Source organism: Ovis aries, chromosome 2, assembly GCF_016772045.2.
Source record: "Ovis aries strain OAR_USU_Benz2616 breed Rambouillet chromosome 2, ARS-UI_Ramb_v3.0, whole genome shotgun sequence".
In the NCBI taxonomy this organism is placed as follows: Eukaryota; Metazoa; Chordata; class Mammalia; order Artiodactyla; family Bovidae; genus Ovis; species Ovis aries.
Genome location: NC_056055.1, coordinates 204,338,218 through 204,355,520, shown reverse-complemented (window position 1 = coordinate 204,355,520; position 17,303 = coordinate 204,338,218). Strand labels below are relative to the sequence as shown.

General features: G+C 46.6%; 1 protein-coding gene across 1 annotated transcript; it reads right to left on the bottom strand.

The window, feature by feature from the left end:
• Window positions 1–247: 247 nt before the first annotated feature.
• On the bottom strand, window positions 248–5,016 carry FZD7 (frizzled class receptor 7). The gene has a single exon (XM_015093488.3). It carries the CDS (start codon window positions 4,239–4,241, stop codon window positions 2,517–2,519), a length of 1,725 nt encoding a protein of 574 aa, XP_014948974.2. The 5' UTR covers window positions 4,242–5,016; the 3' UTR covers window positions 248–2,516.
• Window positions 5,017–17,303: the final 12,287 nt, after the last annotated feature.

Here is a 17,303-nt window from a genome sequence, read left to right as displayed (position 1 = left end):
TCTCCAAGGAAAATATCTCCAGAAAAGTGGACCAAAAATGTCTAGTCCTCTTTCAGATATGGACTCCATGCCTGAAGTGTAGTAAAAACATGGATCAGATAGCACCTCTCTAAAAGAGATGCTTATTCTGTACCTTCAGTAGATGATTCAGGGCAGGATGTGAAAATGCTTAGGGGTGTGTGTGCACTGGGGTGGTGGGAAGAGAGGCAGGAAGCAACAACAACAGAAAAAAAAAATTAAAGGACAGTTAAGGCATTCATTAAACTCTGTATTTTAAAAGGCAAGGAAAAAAGACCTTCATATATATAACATCTTCTTTTATGAGGGACATATTCAGTGGATGTCCCTCCATACCATCTTTCCATAATACAAAATTCTGTTCTTTGGCTTATATAGGAACTATAAACTAAATAAACGTTCACTTTGTATTTAAAAAAAATTTATTTGTGATCTGTACATGTGATAAAGTGGGGCTTCCTTGTAGACTTTAAAAGGCAAAACAAAACAAAAATTCAAAGTAAAAATGTATAAATACAATATATATTTTCTTACAAAAATGGGAGATTTACAAAATATACATACTGCACTCATCTCTATTTTACAAATTTCACATGCAAGAGATATAACACAAAAGATGCCAAAAACTGTGTAGTGGGAGTTTTAAAAATCTGACAAATGAGACAGTTTTGGAGGTTTAAGAAACATAAGGTCAATGTTAAACTTTAATATAAAAAGCAGCTTCACTCAACTGAACGTTACATGTAGAAAGCAACTTGTACTCTTGTAGTACCCTCTATGATTTAAAAACGGTTTCAAACAGCATTTAAAGACCGTTTTGAGAAACAGGATAGTGTTGCTGGATTGGAGGGTGATGTCAAAGGTGGAGTAAAGGTTAGCTCCCATGATTCTCTGTTCAGCTTTAGACCATTATGCAAAGGAATTGGAGTCCTATTATAGAGGAAAAAAAGGTACATGATTTAAGATTAATAAATTTAAGTCATCCAGCACATTTCAAAGAACTCCAGACTTACTTTGAAGTTTACCTTCTTTTAATGACTTTCCTTAAAAATGGGGCCCATGGTTTGAACTGTCCTCTTCACTCACTGTCATTTCTGCAGGTCACCTCCCCACCCAGCCACACAAAGACAGGGTCAGCATACACATGATATTTTATAAACGGATTTATGGAACAAAGAAAACAGGACAAAATGCTCCTTTGACTTTTTAAAAAATTTAACATTCCTTTATTATGAGGCTAAAGGCATTATGCTTCTCCTTTTATCTTGAAGGATTCAAATTGGAGGGAAAAAAAAATTGAAACAAAACCTAAATGCAGGTTTAAGGGAAGAAAAAGAAAATGAAGGGAGAGATTTCCCTGAATGTTTTAACAGAGCCTGTTGGATCATGTGTTCTGAATTAAATTTACTTATACACAGCAAAACCCCTTGCATTTCCTTTAGCCAAGTCAGTACCTCTGACAGAAAGGGGTATGGAAGCACACCGCCCTTCACTTTTCCTTAAAAAGGAATGTTTATTACAACCAAATTAACATCCAAAGGGAAACCTCAGATTTGCGCTGCTTTGCCTATAAAAGTTGCTGTCTTCACAGTTGTGCCTTTCCACAGGGAGACACTTGTTTCCTCTTTTGTCTCTTACAACAAAGACAAGGGAAAAAAATGCATTCCTATTTTGAAAAGCAACAAGTCATCACTTCTTTTCAGGATATTAAACCAAATAAAACAGGCTTCTTTCTTCCTTCTGCTTCCCCAGAAAATAAAAAAGTAGTAGAAATACCTACTACTTGCCTCCTTTTCCTTGTTGCAAAATGTTGTCATTTCTTTTGCATCCTCACATCAGGATTCTAGGAGGCTGGCCTCCCAAGACTTCAAAATGGTTATTTTACAAGACTTGAAAGGAGTAGAGGAAGAAAAACAGGCGGGGAGGAGGCAGAGGTGGAGACTGTAATGTCTGACCCTGGAAATTAACCCATCTGGACTCCAGTTTGGCCCCAGTGAAAAGAGATTATGGTTTGACCACCGCTTGACAAGGACACTGCAGGGTGTCCTCCCTTTTCCTAACAAAGCAGCGGCCTCAGACAGCTGTACCTTTCACCCGGGCCTCACAGGAGTGAGGACAGGCCACTTGTCTTGCAGCAGGGAAATCGCTCACAGTCCCAGTTCGGCCCAGAGCCGGGAAGAACTCACAGCAACCTTCTGATCTCAATCTTTTCCGACAGGCCCAAGGCGGCCCGTACCGCACATGATTAACATCACTGTTACCATCACCAGCATCATCCTGCAAGTCTTTGCCAGAAGTCTTTTCATCCAAACCGTATTTCCACCCAGGCCTCTTTTCCCAACCCACATATATCTACATATATCTTCTCATTTCCAGGTGACTTCTCACTGGAGCGGAAGGAGGTTCCAGAAACAAGTCCCCCCACCCCGCAGTTCTTTCCCTACCGCCCCTTTCCCACCCCCGGCGGCGGGAAGGAAGGGTGGGGGAGGGGCCGGGGTTCATACCGCAGTCTCCCCCTTGCTGCTGTGGCTGAGTCTGTGGTAGAAGCGGCGCCACGACTGCAGGGTCTTGCCCGACCAGATCCAGAAGCCAGTGGTGATGCCGACGATCATGGTCATCAGGTACTTGATCATGAAGACGGTAAAGTCGGGGCTCATGGGCGGGAAGTGGCCTGGCGGGCAGGGCACCGCGTAGCTCTTGCAAGTCTGCAGGAGCCAGGTGCGTTCCCAGTGTTCGCGGAAGGCCTGCTCATAGAAGTAGCAGGCCAGAACGATGGTGGCCGGCACCGTGTAGAGCACGCTGAAGACGCCGATGCGCACCATCAGCTTCTCCAGCTTCTCAGTCTTGGTGCCGTCGTGCTTCATGATGGTGCGGATGCGGAAGAGAGACACGAAGCCCGCCAGCAGGAAGGACGTGCCGATGAAGAGGTAGACGAACAGGGGCGCCAGCACGAAGCCCCGCAGCGCGTCCACGCTGGACAGGCCCACGTAGCACACCCCGCTGAGCAGGTCCCCGTCCACCTGGCCCATAGCCAGGATGGTGATGGTCTTGACAGCGGGCACCGCCCAGGCGGCCAGGTGGAAGTACTGCGAGTTGGCCTCGATGGCCTCGTGGCCCCACTTCATGCCGGCCGCCAGGAACCAAGTGAGCGACAAGATGACCCACCAGATGGAACTGGCCATGCCGAAGAAGTAGAGCACCATGAAGAGGATGGTGCAGCCCTCCTTCTTGGTGCCCTGCGCCACCGTGCGGTAGCCGTCGTCGGAGAAGCGCTCCACGCACACCGCGCGGTCCTCCAGCAGGAAGCCGGCCACGTGCGCCACGGCCACCATGAAGTAGCAGCCTGACAGGAAGATGATGGGCCGCTCCGGGTAGCTGAACCGCCGCATGTCCACTAGGTAGGTGAGCACGGTGAAGAGAGTCGAGGCGCAGCACAGCACAGACCACACGCCCACCCAGAGGCGGGCGAAGCGCCTCTCCTCCTCCTTAAAGTACATAAGGCCATTAGCGCGGCCCGGCTCGCAAGGGGCGCCGCAGTCGCGCTCGCCAAGGAAGCGGTAGCCCAGGTAGGGGGGCACCTTGAGCTGGCGGGGGCACGAGAAGGGGAAAGCGGAGCGGCCCCGGCCGTCGGCGGCCCCCGGAGGCAGCGCGGTGAAGGGCAGGTCGGGCAGGTAGGGTGCGGTAGGGTAGGCGGTGGGGCCGCCGCCCGCGCCCCCGGAGCCGTCCGACGTGTTTTGGCCCACGCAGATCTCGCCAGCGCCGTGCACGGGGAAGTTCTCGCAACGCAGCCGTTCAGGCCATTGGAAGCCGAACTTGTTCATGAGTGCTTCACAGCCCTGGCGGGCACGCTCGCAGAGAGAGCGGCACGGAGGGATGGCCTTGTCGAGCACCGTACACACGGGTGCGTACATGGAGCAGAGGAAGAACCGCAGCTCGGGAGAACACTGCACCTTCACCAGCGGGTAGAACTGGTGCACCTCGAGGCCCGCCTCCTCTTGGTTCGTGTGACCCAGCAGGTTGGGCAAGATGGTCTGGTTGTAGGCGATGTCCGTGCACAGAGGGATGGAGATGGGCTGGCAGAAGCCGTGGTCTGGCACTGAGATGCCCTTCTCTCCGTGGTACGGCTGCGCCCCGGCGCCCGCGGGCAGTGCGCCCAGCAGCGCCAGCGCCAGGGTGCAAAGGTCCAGAGGCAAGCGCGACACCGCCGCGCAGGAGCCCCGCATCGCCGGCCGCGGGTGCAGCGGCACTCTCAGCCCGAGAAACGCGACCAGGCAGCCGGGAGAGGCTGGGATCGGGGGAGGCGCCGCTGCGCCGGGCGCATGAGAGTCCTCCCGGCGCCGGGGCTGGGCCGTGGGCGGCGCGGAACAGAGGGCGCTGCAGCTGGGGTGCTCCCGCCACGGGGGCGCCGCCGCCTCCGCCCAGCACTGGCGCAGCCGCCGGGGGTCCAAACTCGTCTCGCTGGGCTGGGGGCGCAGATGGGGGGCCGCCTTCTCCTCTTGATGCGACGTAACGGTGCGGCTTTTTCTGCGGCGAGGAGCAACAAGCGTCTCCGGTTACCCTTCAAAGTTTGCCCAAGTCTCCCGACTCACTGAGCTCAATAGGGCGCGCGCCGCACCCCCACACTAAGTCTGGCCCCGGCAGGCGAGACCCCGGCGCCCCCGCTTGCTAGCCAAAGCCGCCGCCTCAACGGTGCTGCTCCGCCTCCTCTCCTCGAGGCTCCGCTCGCCGCCGCCTCCTCCTTCGCCTCCTTCTCCGCTCCTTGCTCCTTCTTCAGCCCCAGAAGCTTGGCTCCAACTTTCAGCCAAACGGCTAATTCTCGCTCTGAGTCCGATCGGCGTCTTGGAGCCAAGAGCTCGGCGAGTTCTTTTAAGAAATCCAGTCACACTGCGTCCGAGGCTGCGAGGTCCTGGTGCCCGCGGCCTGGGCCTGGCCTCTCCAGCCCCGCGCAACTCTGAGCGGTGAGGGAGCGCTGCCCGCCGGGAGGGAGCGCAGAGTAACGCCTCGGAGCCGCGCAACTCTACAGAAGAAGCGTCGGGCTCTCAGGGTTCCGGACCGCCCCGCCCCCTCCCCTCCCCCCATTCACAAACCACTCCGGGGGCGGGCCCTCGAGCTCCAGGGAGGCCCAATAGCAGCCTTTGTTTTCTGTGTGACTGTCTTCGGATTGGGTGGAAGTCGGAAGGGGCGGGCAAGGGAACGAGAGAGGCTAGGTCTGCGGAGCTCTGGGCGGATTCCTGAGGGGAGGGGCAGGGGGCTGGGAGGGAAAAGTTAAGAAAAACTTTTACCCTGAATTCACTGGGGGGAGGGGGTAGAGAAGCGCACCAGAAAGGGAATTTGCTTGAAATATTTGTTCCTTAGTGTTCCGGGTACACTAAAATACAGATTCCTGAACAGAAGGGCGCACCGGGCAAGGCTTTTGCATGGAGAGGTTGAGAATAAGAATAGCACCTCCCCGGAGAGAAACGCGACCCGGAGTTGTGTTTAGCACTCCTTGGGCTGAAAATGCTGGATTTGGAGGGGGGCTTTTAGGTGACAGGATCCTAAATGCGGGGTTCGGAATGGGGCAAGAAATGGGTGCGCCTCGCGGATTGCTTTTCTCTCGGCAGACTTAGACCACGTGAGGCCACAATCCCCGCTCACCCCCTCTCCGGGTTGTAAAAAGGAGGAGGGGCCCAGGCTGAAGAGAAATAGGAGTCGGGCAGAGGGGGCCGGCTTAAGGCAGGAGGAAGTGTCGACCCCTCCAAGGGGACAGGGCCGACGAGCGGCGGGCGCGGGGGACTCAGGCTTCAGGCCACCCTGCCCGCACGCACGGCCCAGAGTCTAGGGATTTGGTATAGCTTTAGTGAAATCGTAAGAAAACTAGTGCGGGAAATTATTGTAAAAAAAACCTGCGGCCGAGTGCCCAGAACACTGTACAGGTTTACAGCGAGTATTTAATTGCCTATTTTCTTTAGTTCCGTGGCGTGTGGCCCTTGGGAGTCCCACCTTCGTCGCGGAAGCAATGATTTGATTCTTGGAATCTGCGTAGAAAAGTTTTAATGCATATTAGAAACCAAAGGCATTTGCTAATTAAAGAGTTTCCAAAACACAAAGAGAAGTTATCCTTGTTCTCGGGTAGCGTTTTCTGATTGGCAAGCGTTCTTTTGTTCTCGATCAAATCTTCGCCCCGCTGAAGGCACTGGGCCCTGGCGCGCGCTCTCTGGTTACTCACAGCGAAATCAGAAGTTACAGCGGGTGGAGGTGGGGGATGTTCCTACCTTCTCACCGGACCGCGAGGAATAGCATGAATTCCCATGCAGCAAAGTGACATGCTAAGCAAGGAAAAATCTTCTCTGTGACACTCCCTCTCCGCCCTCCCCCCAGTCCTCTGCCTTAAAAAACGTTACTCCTGGCCTAGCCCTTCCTCCTGCCAGCTCAGTTCCAGGCGCTAGAGCCCTGAGGGATTCTGATCAGGATGCAAGTTTGCAGAAGTTAGAAGTTGCTGTCTCTGCTGCCCGGAGTGAGCCTCTTCTCCAGCAAGAAAAGACAGATCCTGAAACCGAAGACAATTAATTGGGTTCCCTTCCATAGGAGACTTTGGCCTCCTCTGTTTTTCTTTTTTTCTATTACTGCTTTATGGGGAATCTGTTCTTCCACTTCACAGTTCTTTGTCCTCCACTCTTGTTAATGGGCCTGGAAGGTTGAATCATTTAGGCCAAGGTAGGGTGTCAGACTGCTCACATTCTCCATCTGGTCCTCAACAGGAATCCTCGTCTTTTTTCTTCCAAAGGATCAGTTTTCCCTTCACACCCAGGGCTTTTTTTTTTTTTTTTTCTTTTGGGCAGTCTGCCTCAAGGTAATATGAAAGATTAATAATATTTTCTTTAAACATGTTTTCTTCTCTCTTTGTATTTTTCAAGGGCTCCTCTTTTTCTTTCTAAATTATTATTCTTATCACTTAACATTGGGGAGCCTTGATATTGATTGCATTGAAAGATGCTGTTTAAAGACAATGCAGCTTCTTTGCTTTGTCATTTAAAATGTGTGTGTGGTGGGGGGTTGGAAATCCTTTTTTCTCTCTGTGAGCTCCAGGATATTCTCCTTTTCTAAATCAAATTTTCATGCTTATTCATCAGGCCACTGATCTAAGTCATCTTTGCTTATTGAGGGAGAAATTGCAAGCACTGTCATGTAATAAAATGAAAACCGACAGGATAAAATACTGTCTTAAATACAGCTAAAACCAATTTAGTTATGAGCTTCTCCTCATAGCCTCAGACAGCTGCCTGATGAGGTAATAGGGATAATTTTTTTTTAAAGAGGGGGGAAAATAGCCTTTTAAAAATTCAAGGGACAAATGAAATATTTTTTAAAACAATCTGTGTATTAGATGCAGAAAACCCATCCCCATTTATCTTGATGAACTGTATCACAGATGAGAGTCTTGCTCTGACTCAGGTAGACAAGCGCAAAAAACAGAAGCAAAGGCCAATTTTGGGGGGAGTGTTTTGTGTTTTTTAGGAGGATTAAAAAAAAAAAACCACTCCAAAATTATCTGGAAAATAAAAATTCACTGTTTATGAGAGAGGTGTGGTAGCTTTCTGTGCCTTATCTGACATAGAATGCTGATTTCAAGGAGCTAAGTAATAACATGGAGTAGTTCAGAAAAGTAAGCTCATCGTGTAGGGGGCTAAATATTCTGTTTTAGGCTCTGTGATGGATGGAGTAACATTTGTTCACATCTGTTCAGAATCAATTTAATTATCTTTTCCAAGTAACACCTTCCACACCCAACTCCCAAAGCCACTAACTGGTATCTTCCTTGGAAAGCTAAGGGTGGAAAATTTTGTAATCGTCTGCTGCAAAACTTCCAATTGTCTCTGCCCTTTAAAACAACAAAGGCTTTTATTTCTTCACATCATAGTCATATGGTTCCATAGAAAAGTGATGGCTATTCATTGGCTCCAGTTATTTAAATGTTACTTATCTTGGCCAAGTCCCAGGTTTATCTAGTTGAATTTCATTCTGATGTCAGGCCAGATTTGAAAATGGCCACCTTCGTAGTGCCACAATCCTGTGGTTGTAGTGAAGCTCCAGCTGCAGGAATTACTCACGCAAGACCAGAAAGGGCAACTTTAAGCATATACTTTTTGGCCTCTCTTTTACCAGACAATTTGTGACTTTATAACATTGAGGATTTGGGATTACCAATGGCCAGGTTGCCTTTGGCTTCTTTTCACTTTAGTTGGGAGTGTTGGATCATTCAAAAAACGGGAACATTTTGATCCCTAAGGCAGACTTTCAAGTATTAATGAAAGTTAGAGATGTCTAGATTGAATTAGGGGAATTAGAGGGGGGCCATGCTGAAATTCTCTCAGGTATGCTAGACCCTACATGTGGAGGTGGTTTGTGTGGCAGATTCAGTGATTGTGTCTATTCCACCATTTTCCTTGTTGGCTGAGGACTGTATTAGTTATCTGTAGTTGTATAACACATCACCCCCTAACACAACAGGTTAAAACAGCAAATATTCAATATCTCACAGTTTCTGTGTGTTAGGAATCTGGATATGCTGAGCTTGATTCTCTAGCTTGAGGTCTCTCACAAAACTGCAATCAGGGTGTTGGTCATGGCTGCAGTTATTTCAAGGCTCGATTGGAGGGAGATCCATTTCTAAGCTCATAACAAGGCTTCTGGCAGGCCTCAGCTTCTTTTTATTTAAAAAAAAACAAACAACTTTTTATTTTGTATGGGTATAGTTGATTAACAAACACTGTTGTGATAGTTTCAGATGAACAGCAAAGGGACTCAGCCATACCTATGCATGTATCCATCCATTCTCCTCCAAACTCCCCTCCAATCCAGGCTGCCACATAACACTGAGAGGAGTTCCATATGCTATACAGTAAGTCCTTGTCGGTTACCCATTTTAAATATAGCAGTATGTACAGGTCCATCCCAAACTCCCTAAATATCTCTTCCTCCCTTTCTTCCCCCCAGCACCATAATTTTGTTCTCTAAGCCTGTGAGTCTCTTTTTGTTTTGTATGTTCATTTGTATCATTTTTTTTTTAAGATTCCACATATAAGGGATGTCATACAGTGCTTCTTCTTCTCTGATTTACTTAACTTAGTATGATAGTCTCTAGGTCCATCCATGTTGCTGCAAGTGGCATTATTTCATTCTTTTTAATGGTTGAGTAATATTCCATCATGCATGTGTACCACATCTTCTTTCTAGTTGTCAGCCTGAGACGTGGGTCCCTTACAGTGTTCGCCTCTCATGTGGCCCACTTTGACTCCTGCCTTCCCTCCCTGGCCCGAGATGGAAGTCATGGTCTTTTTGTAATCTAATCTTGGAAGTGACATCCTCTCAATTTTGCCTTACTCTGTGCATTGGAAGCAGGAAACTAGGCCTATCCACAATCAAAGGGTAGTGGAAATTACTCTAGAATGTGAAAACCCATTAGAGGGTGAGCCATTGTAGAGATGGTTCACCACTAGGGTTATTTATTCCTTCCCAAAGTATTATGGAGATAATGCCTCAGAGAAAAACAACTCTTGGGTCTCTGCCTTTGGAATGTTCAGAGAAAGGGTCACAGATAACATGAGTTGGTTGATTATAATGCCACTTGCATCTGCTGAAGTCAGAACAGAATCCTAATTCTGGTCAACTGTTTTTTCAAACACATGTCTTTGGACTAGAAGGAGAAAGAATGTGGGACAGTTGATTAATACAAGGCTATCAGCAGCCCTGAGGAAAAACCTCCAAGTGCAGAAGGTAGCCATTCTGGGAAGTCAGATTGGTACTCAAGGACCAAAGGCTTCCCTGGTGGCCCAGATGGTAAAGAATCTGCCTGCAATGTGGGAGACCTGGCGTTGAGCCCTGGGTTGAGAAGATCCCCTGGAGGAGGGCATGGCAACCCACTCCAGTACTCTTGCGGGAGAATCCCAAGGACAGAGGAGCTTGGCGGGCTACAGTCCACAGGGTCGCAAAGAGTTGCATACCATTGAGTGACTAAGCGCAGCACAACACACATATCAAGGACTTGGACCAAATCTGTAGAGAGACTTTGGCTATCTGGGTTGTGAGGTTAAAGTACCACTGGTAATTGTTTTGTTGTTGAAGTGAAGTGAAGTGAGTTCGCTCAGTCGTGTCCGACTCTTTGCGACCCCATGGACTGTAGCCCACCAGGCTCTTCCATCCATGGGATTCTCCAGGCAAGGATAATGGAGTGGGTTGCCATATCCTTCTCCAGGGGAACTTCCCGACCCAGGGATCGAACCCAGGTCTCCCACATTGCGGGCAGGCACTTTACCCTCTGGGCCACCAGGGAATTAGTCTCTAAATTGTGTCTGACTCTTTGCAACCCCATGGACTATATAGCCCACCACGTTCCTCTCTCCATGGGATTTTCCAGGCAAGAATTTACCCATGTCTTTAGGTCAGTTTGGACAATAATGATGTGTGGGAAGGGTGGCAGAGGTGGTTAGTACAGACTAGGTTAGTTCTGCTTTTCACCATTGATTTCCTGTGCTGCCTCAGGCGTCACTTAACATCCCTAGCTCTCCAGGGTGTTGTGAGAAATAATGAGATAATATTTACAAAATGCTTGTAATCTATGGGCAAAAAATCATGAGGGCAGAATCCTGGTTTAGTTATATGGATGCAAATCATAGATATAAAATAAAAGAGCAAGTCAGGTGCATATTTTCTGGTGCTGGCTCTTTGTTGAGGTTGTGATTTTTTACAGTAGTATGCTGGGAAGTGTCTACCAACTAGCCCTCTAGGGAAAAAAAGCCCTGACCTATGTACATTTGCCAATTTCCATGGTGTAAATACTGATACCATGGCTGATTTCATGTCACATAATATCACTGAACTTGGAGTTTGGAAAAGATATACATAATCAGCTCTCACAAGTCCCTGAGTGCTGATCCTGTCACACCACTGGATTTGTAGGACTTATTCTGTTCAGATGATTTTAAGCATCAAAAATAGTTATATTTTTAATAGAATGACAACCATTTATAAGGTACCAGTTGCTTTAGGTACACTAACTCAAATTTTATAACAATCCTTCATGGTTCCAGGTATAAGCTCCTTTTTATAGAATCAAAGCCTGGACTAAAACCTGATCTATAAAACATTTTTCACTTCACATTGCACTGCTACTTGATGTCTTCATGGCAAATTTCACTAATATTGGTCCTTTTGTATATCTAATCAAAAGCCATCCCAAAATTTAGAGATGCTAGCCAGAATTTCTAGGCTTATCAAGGTTTCTAGGTTATCAAGCCCAGATTGGTGATGACCCCCTGAATATTATACCTATACAGGTTTCAAACCCGCTTGGTAATGACCACTAATTTTTTCTAATTTTCCAAGGAGCAATTTAATTCCCATCACTGAAACTGCACCAGTGGGTTTCTAGATTAGGAGATGTTGGTGTTCTGCCCTAGCCCACTAGGGCAGATGGAAAATTTGACAGGGTACCAGGCCTTCCCATTTTGGCAGGCCAGGACAGTCAGCAGAGAGCTAGGAAAAGCTGCAAGAACAATTGCTCACAGTAGTAATAAAAGCCCCAGTACCTTCTAGAAAAGTGAAGATGAGAGCTAGGGCAGTAGATCTCAAAACTGGCTGGTCATCAGCACCACCTAAAGAGTCTTTTTCAAAAGTTTGGGCTCCACCTCCAACATGTTGAGTCAGAATCTCTGGCGTTGGACTTGGGGTTTAATTTTTAAAAGCTCATCAAGTGAATCTTTTGAATCAGTCAGATGTGAGAACCTCTGACCCAGACTCATATTGCAAAGCAATGTATTGTGTTGCTGATGGCTCATAGAAGGTCTTTGGCATTGCATAGAGTCCTCCTCCCTCTACATGATGATGTTTTGAACTGAAGGATGAAATAATGAGGATGAGATATGTGGGGTGTGTGTGTGTGTGTGTGTGTGTGTGTGTGTGTGTGTGTTTGTGCACAGAGAGAGAAAACGCGGGGGCAGGGGTGGGGTGTGTGTGTTGCTGGTTGATTGGTTGCAGGGTGTGATGTTGGGTCTGAGACTTCATTTATGAAGCTCAGTGAGTTCCCAGTGGCTATTCTAAAAGGTAACAGCTTCGGTTCCCAACAGCTAACTCATAGCATTTCCTCAGATGATGTTGCCATCCTTGTACCTTATATCACATGAACCCTCAATTCAGATGACTGAGCCAGGAATAAGCAAGCATCTGACCTAGCCATGAGGTTGTCTGGCATGAGACCTCTGTCCAACAAATATGCCCACTGGCCACCCAATCAGATCCTTTCATTTGGGGAATCTGAGTGTAAAACATATAGGCAAAGAGCTGAGAAACATTCAGTGAGAAAGGAATAAGCAGAAACCAGGAAACAGAGTTGGTTCCTAGCTCCTTACCTTGGACTTCCACTATCCCCATTAATGAAGTCACCTGCCTGTCTGTCTGCTCTAGCAACTAGAGAGACCCTTTCTAACCATAGTGCTAGGGTCTGCAAAAGGGTGAAAACACAGGTCTCTTCTGGCTTTTTCCTGGGGCATGGGCCCATAGCTTTTGGAAGGCTGACCTCCAAGTATCAGCACCAACCCAGGAGAGGCATCCATTCAGGCTTGACTAACAAGGCTCAGTCTTGTAGTCACCTTCATCTTGCTCAATGGCCTGAGTAAAGCATTTGAGACTCAACTGAATGCTTGCAAAAGTTTTAAGATAGGAATTATCTGTAAAGGCACAGGAAACCTCTTTCTTCTGAGTTATTATAAGAAAGAGAAATAAATGCTCTAAAATCAGATCAAATTGCCGACATCTGTTGGATCATAGAAAAAGCAAGAGCATTCCAGAAAAACATCTATTTCTGCTTTATTGACTATGCCAAAGCCTTTGACTCTGTGGATCACAATAAACTGTGGAAAATTCTGAAAGAGATGGGAATACCAGACCACCTTACCTGCCTCCTGAGAAATCTGTATACAGGTCAAGAAGCAACCGTTAGAACCAGAATAGAACAATGGACTGGTTCAAAATTGGGAAAGGAGTATGTCAAGGCTGTAGTATTATCACTCTGCTTATTTAACTTCTATGCAGAGTACCTCATGCAAAATGCTGGGTTAGATGAAGCACATGCTGGAATCGAAGTTGCCGGGAGAAATATCAATAACCTCAGATATGCAGATGACACCACCCTTATGGCAGAAAGTGAAGAGGAACTGAAAAGCCTGTTGATGAAGGTGAAAGAGGAGAGTGAAAAAGTTGGCTTAAAATTCAACATTCAAAAAGATCGTAGCATCTGGTCCCATCACTTCATGGCAAATAGATGGAGAAACAATGGAAACAGTGACAGACTTTATTTTCTTGGGCTCCAAAATCATTGCAGATGCTGACTGCAGCTGTGAAATTAAAAGACGCTTGCTCTTTGGAAGAAAAGTTATGACCAACCTAGACAGCATATTGAAAAGCAGAGACATTACTTTGCCAACAAAAGTCTGGCTAGTCAAAGCTATGGTTTTTCCAGTAGTCATGTATGGATGTGAGAGTTGGACCATAAAGAAAGGTTACCACCAAAGAATTGATGGTTTTGAACTTTGGTGTTGGAAAAGACTCTCCAGAGTCCCTTGTACTGCAAGAGATCAAACCAGTCAACCCTAAAGGAGATCAGTCCTGAGTATTCATTGGAAGGACTGATGATGACGCTGAAGCTCCAATCTTTTGGCCATGTGATGCAAAGAACTCACTCTTTGGAAAAGACCCTGATGCTGGGAAAGATTGAAGGCAGGAGGAGAAGGGGATGACAGAGGATGAGATGGTTGGATAGCATCACCAACTCTATAGACATGAGTTTGAGCAAACTCTGGGAGTTGGTGATGGATAGGGAGGCCTGGTGTGCTGCAGTCCATGGGGTCACAAAGAGTTGGATACGACTGAGTGACTGAATGAACTGAACTGAAAAAAATATAAAGTCCTTAGCATGGTGCAGAGGCTGCTAGTTGCTCCTCAATATATGCTTTTCCTTTCTTTCACAATAGTGGAGACCCCAGTCTTTAGCCAGACATATGACCACTTGGAATAAAGACTCCATAAAAAACCTCCCTTGGGTCCTTCCATTAAGTTCTGGCCAGTGGAATATCAGCTGCATGTGTGCAACAACACACCTGGAACTGTGTCCCCTCCCCTCAAAGGCTGGAACTCTGGAGGCTATTGTAGACCATGAAGTGACCTTGAAAGGAGAAAAAGATAGAAGGACCCTGGTCTCTAGCATTGTGGTGCACTATACCAGCCTATGATGAATTCCCTCTGGATTCTCCAATATGAGATCAAAATAAACTTATGTCTTGTTTAAGCCAGTGTTATTTTAGGATTTCTTATGACATTGTACAGGAGACAGGGATAAAGAACATCCCAGTGGAAAAGATATGCAAAAAAGCAAAATGGCTGTCTGGGGAGGCCTTACAAATAGCTGTGAAAAGAAGAGAGGCAAAAAGCAAAGGAGAAAAGGAAAGATATAAGCATCTGAATGCAGAGTTCCAAAGAATAGCAAGAAGAGATAAGAAAGCCTTCTTCAGCGACCAATGCAAAGAAATAGAGGAAAACAACAGAATGGGAAAGACTAGAGATCTCTTCAAGAAAATGAGAGATACCAAGGGAACATTTCATGCAAAGATGGGCTCAATAAAGGACAAAAATGGTCTGGACCTAACAGAAGCAGAAGATATTAAGAAGAGGTGGCAAGAATACACAGAAGAACTGTACAAAAAAGATATTCACAACCCAGATAATCATGATGGTGTGATCACTCACCTAGAGCCAGACATCCTGGAATGTGAAGTCAAGTGGGCCTTAGAAAGCATCACTACGAAGAAAGCTAGTGGAGGTGATGGAATTCCAGTTGAGCTGTTTCAAATCCTGAAAGATGATGCTGTGAAAGTGCTACAATCAATATGCCAGCCAATTTGGAAAACTCAGCAGTGGCCACAGGACCGGAAAAGGTCAGTTTTCATCCCAATCCCAAAGAAAGGCAATGCCAAAGAATGCTCAAACTACCGCACAATTGCACTCATCTCACACGCTAGTAAAGTAATGCTCAAAATTCTCCAAGCCAGGTTTCAGCAATATGTGAACCGTGAACTCCCTGATGTTCATGCTGGTTTTAGAAAAGGCAGAGGAACCTGAGATCAAATTGTCAACATCCGCTGGATCATGGAAAAGCAAGAGAGTTCCAGAAAAACATCTATTTCTGCTTTATTGACTATGCCAAAGCCTTTGACTGTGTGGATCACAAGAAACTGTGGAAAATTCTGAAAGAGATGGGAATACCAGACCATCTGACCTGCCTCTTGAGAAATCTGTATGCAGGTCAGGAAGCAACAGTTAGAACTGGACATGGAACAACAGACTGGTTCCAAATAAGAAAAGGAGTACATCAAGGCTGTATATTGTCACCCTGCTTATTTAACTTCTATGCAGAGTACATCATGAGAAATGCTGGACTGGAAGAAACATAAGCTGGAATCAAGATTGCCAGGAGAAATATCAATAACCTCAGATATGCAGATGACACCACCCTTATGGCAGAAAGTGAAGAGGAGCTAAAACGCCTCTTGATGGAAGTGAAAGAGGAGAGCGAAAAAGCTGGCTTCAGTTCAGTTCAGTCGCTCAGTCGTGTCCAACTCTTTGCTACCCCATGAATCGCAGCACGCCAGGCCTCCCTGTCCATCACCAACTCCCGGAGTTCACTCAGACTCACATCCATTGAGTCCATGATGCCATCCAGCCATCTCATCCTGGGTCGTCCCCTTCTCCTCCTGCCCCCAATCCCTCCCAGCATCAGAGTCTTTTCCAATGAGTCAACTCTTCGCACGAGGTGGCCAAAGTATAGGAATTTCAGCTTTAGCATCATTCCTTGCAAAGAAATCCCAGGGTTGATCTCCTTCAGAATGGACTGGTTGGATCTCCTTGCAGTCCAAGGGACTCTCAAGAGTCTTCTCCAACACCACAGTTCAAACGCATCAATTCTTTGGCGCTCAGCCTTCTTCACAGTCCAACTCTCACATCCATACATGACCACAGGAAAAACCATAGCCTTGACTAGCCAGACCTTAGTCGGCAAAGTAATGTCTCTGCTTTTGAATATACTGTCTAGGTTGGTCATAACTTTTCTTCCAAGGAGTAAGTGTCTTTTAATTTCATGGCTGCAGTCACCATCTGCAGTGATTTTGGAGCCCCCCAACATAAAGTCTGACACTGTTTCCACTGTTTCCCCATCTATTTGTCATGAAGTGATGGGACCGGATGCCATGATCTTCGTTTCCTGAATGTTGAGCTTTAAGCCAACTTTCTCACTCTCCTCTTTCACTTTCATCAAGAGGCTTTTTAGCTCCTCTTCACTTTCTGCCATAATGGTGGTGTCATCTGCATATTTGAGGTTATTGATATTTCTCCTGGCAATCTTGATTCCAGCTTGTGCTTCTTCCAGTCCAGCGTTTCTCATGATGTACTCTGCATAGAAGTTAAATAAGCAGGGTGACAATATACAGCCTTGATGTACTCCTTTTCTTATTTGGAACCAGTCTGTTGTTCCATGTCCAGTTCTAACTGTTGCTTCCTGACCTGCATACAGATTTCTCAAGAGGCAGGTCAGATGGTCTGGTATTCCCATCTCTTTCAGAATTTTCCACAGTTTCTTGTGATCCACACAGTCAAAGGCTTTGGCATAGTCAATAAAGCAGAAATAGATGTTTTCTGGAACTCTCTTGCTTTTCCACGATCCAGCGGATGTTGGCAATTTGATCTCAGGTTCCTCTGCCTTTTCTAAATCCAGCATGAACATCAGGGAGTTCACGGTTCACATATTGCTGAAGCCTGGCTTGGAGAATTTTGAGCATTACTTTACTAGCGTGTGAGATGAGTGCAATTGTGCGGTAGTTTGAGCATTCTTTGGCATTGCCTTTCTTTGGGATTGGGATGAAAACTGACCTTTTCCGGTCCTGTGGCCACTGCTGAGTTTTCCAAATTGGCTGGCATATTGATTGTAGCACTTTCACAGCATCATCTTTCAGGATTTGAAACAGCTCAACTGGAATTCCATCACCTCCACTAGCTTTCTTCGTAGTGATGCTTTCTAAGGCCCACTTGACTTCACATTCCAAGATGTCTGGCTGTAGATTCGTGATCACATCATCATGATTATCTGGGTCGTGAAGATCTTTTTGTACAGTTCTTCTGTGTATTCTTGCCACCTCTTCTTAATATCTTCTGCTTCTGTTAGGTCCAGACCATTTTTGTCCTTTATTGAGCCTATTTTTGCA